At 41.7% G+C, this 5,940-nt stretch overlaps 1 protein-coding gene across 1 annotated transcript; it reads right to left on the bottom strand.

Moving 5' to 3' along the window:
• Positions 1 to 1,089: 1,089 nt before the first annotated feature.
• Positions 1,090 to 1,515, bottom strand: LOC111879681 (uncharacterized). The gene has a single exon (XM_023876145.1). It carries the CDS (start codon positions 1,513 to 1,515, stop codon positions 1,090 to 1,092), a length of 426 nt encoding a protein of 141 aa, XP_023731913.1.
• Positions 1,516 to 5,940: the final 4,425 nt, after the last annotated feature.

The raw sequence follows: 5,940 nt of genomic DNA, 5'->3' as shown, positions 1-5,940 counted from the left end.
GTTGATCAATGATACCACCTTTTTGCGCAAGGCCTTCATCTTCTTATCAAATATCGTCATCGGTATCTCAACATAGCTTGGGCAATCATCAACTTAAATATCCTTAAAAGGAATAGCTATTGAATCATCGACACACACACTTCCAAAGCTGTGAGATATTAAAAGTGTTGTGAATTTGACTGAGCTCTATAGGAAAATCCAGCCGATAAGCTACCCTACTAACCTTGGAAATCACTCAAAAAGGTCCAATATATCGGGTCCCCAACTTGTCCCCTTCTTGAAGCGTATTACACCCTTCCAGGGTGATACCTTTAGTAAAACCATGTCACCAACCTGAAATTCCAACTTAGATCGACACCTGTCTGCAGTCTCTGTCTGATTTGCTATATAAGCTCTATCGTCTGAAGAACCACCTTAGTTTTCCCCATGACCCTGTGACTGACCTCTTCCCAACAAAATGTGGTACGACTTTTCCTCCCATAGAGAAGCTCAAACGGTGGCGCACCGATACTGGAGTGATAGTTGTTGTTATATGAAAACTCGGCTAGGGGAAGCTAGGAATCCCAACACCCATCGAAATAGATCTCACAGGCTCGCAACATATCCTCGAGCGTCTGAATGCTCCTCTCTCTCTCTCTCTCTCTCTCTCTCTCTCTCTCTCTTTCCATTAGTCTGCAAATGATAAGTAGTACTAAAGTGCAACCACTTGCCCAGTTATTGATGGAAACTCTACCAAAACTATAATATGAACCGAACATCCCAATCTGATACAATACAAACCAAAACACCATGTCGGGCGACGATCTTGCGCACATACGCATTGGCTAATTTCTCGACTGAGGAACTCTCTTGAATAGCTAAGAAGTGAGCACTCTTGGTCAGGCGGTCCACAATCACCCAAATCAGATCAAGCCCCATAGCCATCCGAGGTAACTTGGTGATGAAATCCATGGTAATTTGCTCCCATTTGCACATGGGAACCTACAAAGGCTGAAGTTTTCCATGCAGCCATTGGTGCTCAACCTTGACCATCCGACACGTTAAGCACCACTCAACATATCAAGCTATCTCCTTTTTCATCCACGACCACTAGTAACTGAGTCGCAAATCTCGATACATCTTGGTGGCTCCAGGGTGTATTGAAAATCTAGACTTGCGTGCCTCCTCCAGCACAGTTTGTTTGCTCCCACCAAAATCCGGTACCCAAACCCGACCATACCGGATCAACAATCCATGACTGTCAGTGGAGAACCTGTCAATCTCTCCACTAATCCTCTCCTGTTTCCAATTCTCCTTCTTGACCCCCTCGACCTGTGCCTCCCTAATCAAATCCAGAAGTGGCGAATCAATCGAAATATTCATACATAAACTGCCAACCGAGTAACTATCCGACTTGTTGCTCAAAGAATCAACGGCCACATTTTCTTTCCTCGAGTGGTAAAGGATGTCGCAGTCAAAATCCATGACCATGTCAAGCCACCTACGTTGTCTCATGTTCTGATTCGGCTGATCCATGAGATATCTCAAACTCTTATGATCTGTACAGATGGTACACCATATCCCATACAGATAGTGCCACCAAATCTTGAGAGCAAACACCACCGCTTCCACATCCAAATCATGTGTCGAATACCAAACCTCATGCCGCTTCAGCTACCTAGAAGCCTACATAATAACCTTCCATCGCTACATAAGAATTGCCCCCAGACGAGTGACGGAAGCATCACAATAAATAACAAAAACCTCAACGCCCTCTGGAAGGGTCAACCCTAGGGCCTCACATAACTTCTACCTCAATCTGTTGAATACATCCTGCTGCCCACGTCCCCAATAGAAATCTATTCCCTTCCTCGTCAGATGGGTGAGGGGTACAACAACCTTGGAGAAATCATGAATGAATCTTCGATAATACCGGGCTAAACCCAGAAAACTCCTGACCTCCGATGGAGACTTCAGAACCTCCCACTACATCATGACCTCAGTCTTGGCTGGTTCGACCAGAATCCCATTCTGGATAACGAGGTGTATTAAGAACTGGACCTCTCGTAACCAAAAATCACACTTTGAGAGCTTGGTATACAACAGTTAACGCCTCAAAAATCCTAGGATCTCTCGAAGGTGCTCCTCATGTTGTACCATGGTCTTGGAATAGACCATGATATCATCAATAAAAACAATGACTGATCGATCGTGCATCGGACTGCACACTCAATTCATCAAATTTATAAATATCGCAGACGGATTGGTGAGCCCAAACACCATCACCATGAAATCTTAATGAACATAACGAGTATGAAATGCGGTGTTATACATGTCCTCTTCACCGTCAACTGGTTCAACTCCCGGTAATCAATGCACATGTGATGAGACCCATCCTTCTTCTTCACAAACAATATCAGTGCACCCCATAATGAACAGCTCAGTATAATAAATTTCTTGCCCAATAGCTCCTAAAGTTGAGAGGACAACTCATGCATCTCCGGTGGTGCCAATTGGTATGGCGTTTTAGCAATCGGGGCCGCACTGGGGACGAAATCAATCATATACTCAACCTGCCTCTTAGGAGGCACATCGGGTCATTCCTCCGGAAACACATTTGGGAACTCCCTAACTACAGGCTCATCCAAAACTGAAACCTCCTTCTCGACCCGAGTGTCAACCACATACACGAGATAACCCATACACCCATGTTGTAGATAATGTCGTAGCTTGGCAGCAGAACAAAAAGTTGATCCAACCCCGATAGCCTCTCCATAAATAACCAGTTCTCCCCCACTTGGGGTTCAAACAACTACCTACTGCCTCTCGCAATCAATCATCACACCAAACCTACTCAGCCAGTCCATCCTTACTATCACACAAACATCCCCCATAGGAAAAGGGATCAGATCAATCGTGTAAGACACACCGAAAATCTCCTAGAAACAACCTCAATAAATGCTCGATGTAGAAACCCCATGGTCGTTGGCGATATAAACCCGCAACGGACACTCTAATTCTCCCAGAGTCATATCAAAACTCCTACTGAAAGACTGAGACACAAAAGGGCGACTCGCACCCGAGTTAAAAAACACTAGATCAGGAAAGGATTTCACTAAGAAGGTACCTAGCAGAATCTTAAACATAATCATACCATAAAATAAATGACCAAAGAATAAATGTAAACATACTAGTAACGACGTATAGCGCCTCCTTGGCCTCCTTCGTTGTGAGTTGGAAAGCACGACCCCAAGCTCTTGGGGGCTCCGCCGTACCCTAACATCCATCCATGATCCTCAAAGTAGCATGTACTAGACAAGAACTCTCATGTATCTTGCCCAACTTGCCACAAGTGCAGCCCCTCTGTCCCTCAGATCACGAATCAATGGGCTTGAACCACTTCGCTGCAAGTTGTGACTAAATGGGAGCCTGCTGCTTCTCCCTTGTCTAGATCTCCATCTCGATCTTTTGCCTCCTAACGGCATCCTGAAGCTCGGTGAGGGTACTATAACGCTGGGAGGACACAAAATGTAGGATGTCGTTCTTGAGCATAGTCAAGTACCGTGCCATCTGAGCCTGCTCTGAAGAAGTGAACTCAAGACAGAACAAAGCCCTCTCCATAAACATTTTGGTGTTCTCCGTCACCGTATCAGTTGTCTATCTTATATCCATGTACTCTTGATCTAATCCTACATAAGACTGTATCCCATAGATAGTGAATACTTAATTCTACCCTAAGCCCACAACCAAACAAGGAATAGGAAATAAGGCTAAATAAAACATTCTCAGGCTATAGAATCTTAGTTATGTATAACTATGATGCACGCACTTAGCAATTACAGTAATGATGTCAATTTCATCTAACACACGAGAAGTCCTCCCAGGCTATTAGGCATCATACATCAGGCAATTCTATCATGCAATTCCTGAAGATCCCTATCCTACCACTAGCATGTAGTTCTATCATAATCATCAATAAAAAATTATAGTATAGGTAAATTGGGGTATACTTTCATGCTCCGGCTGATCGTATGCATCTTGTCCTTTCTTGGTTACTTTTGAAAACTTCTATAGATCCTTAGTTTGAGTCTGGATTCACACGAATGTTTCATCCAATTCTCTTAAATCAAGGCTCTAATACCAATTGGTAACATCCCAAAAATCAGTGTAAAATCTTCATTTCTCCAAAAACAATACAACGGCCACAATTTTAAAAAACATCGTTTCCAAGATTAATACTCACAATCAGAGTATCCTAAAATCCAAAATCATAAAACCACAAGGATGTGCATGATGACACATTTTCTTTCCCACAATCGTTTGAAGTACCTGAAACAATAAAATGAAACTTAAAGTGAAAGCTTAGTGAGTTCCCACAAAGTACCATACATAACCAGAACATATAAAATCATGCATGCTAGGTCAAATAAGTCAATGGACTGGAATACCTTCAAGTCCACAACCACGGGGCTAGATTACTCCCGCCTCAATCAGTCATCGGACTGGAGATTCCACTATACAACGGGTCCAATTAGTCATTGAACCGGTATACCCTCGGTTCCATAGCCATTGGGTTGGATTACCCCCGCTCTGTTGGCTAACACACATAGCAATAAAACATCAACCCAATACCGTACTATGTCGACATATGCAACAGATAAACATATAAACATACAATAGACAACAGAAAGATTTACAGATCACTACTGCATAGCAACATACTATATATCATGATATATCTAATATATCACTACAGCATAACAACATCATATATACCAGGATATAGATCTTACACATAACTACAACATAACAATGTCCTATATACCAGGATATAGATCTAACAGATCACTACCGCATATGTCACACCCCAAAACCGGAACGGCGGAAACATTCTGGGATGGATGACGTCATGTCAAGTATCACAACACATGCATTATAGTAATCAAAGTACAACAAGACATTGCATTAATAGTAATAATTTTACATGGTTACATTAATACATCAATTCAAAGTAATACAAGTAATAGAATAGATACAACATGATACTAAGCTATCTTCATCAACAGCTCCGAGATGTACCTGTCTAATGCTAACCTGAGAATACAAGTTATTTGAAAAGCGAGTATCAGCATTTTTACAAATGCTGGTGAGTTCATAAGTATTTAGTGACATTTCATTCAAATATCTTTATAAAGTAATAGTTTAAGTGTTTACAGTGTATTAGAGTTCTTTCCAGAAAATCCTATATTTTCTTTAATCAAAGCAGCCTTCTACCAGGACTAGTTAGTGTTATGTGGTAAAAAGTGGTTTTCCCTTAATTGCTATCATTATCAAAATACTGTATTTGAGTATTAAAGAAAGCAAGAGACAACAGGGAAATAACATATGCCTCAGCAGTGAGGACTGCTGACTAAGGCAAAGGAATCATACACTCCAGGAGAGTATCGAACGAACGACACGCCTGGTTCAGTCTAACAAATAAAGACACAAACCCCAAAAGGTACCAAATGAAAGGTACAACTGTTAAGGTCCAAAACAGTGAATACAGACCGCAGACAATATCAAATGAAAGATACGTCTAGCCAGGTCTAAAACAGTGAACACAGTGAATACAGACCGCAGACAATACCAAATGAAAGATATGTCTAGCAAGGTCTAAAATAATGAATACAGTGGATACTGTGAATACAGTGGATACAGACCCTAGATAGCATCAAATGAGAGATACGTCTTGTAAGGTCAAACCAGAGGAGACAGACCCCAGACAGTATCAAATGAAAGATACGTCTTGTAAGGTCAAAACAGTGTGACTCTGAAATTTGAATTACCAGCATACAATGTAAATTGCTGGTGAAATACCGTTACCTTAAGGCCATGAATTATAAGGCAACCTGGGATACTCGTAACCATACTAACCGACACTAGAGTACCAGAAGCCCTACAAGCGTCTAAAGAATATGA

Source organism: Lactuca sativa, chromosome 6 (assembly GCF_002870075.4).
Source record: "Lactuca sativa cultivar Salinas chromosome 6, Lsat_Salinas_v11, whole genome shotgun sequence".
Classification (NCBI taxonomy): Eukaryota; Viridiplantae; Streptophyta; class Magnoliopsida; order Asterales; family Asteraceae; genus Lactuca; species Lactuca sativa.
This window is presented reverse-complemented; position numbering and strand designations above follow the sequence as displayed.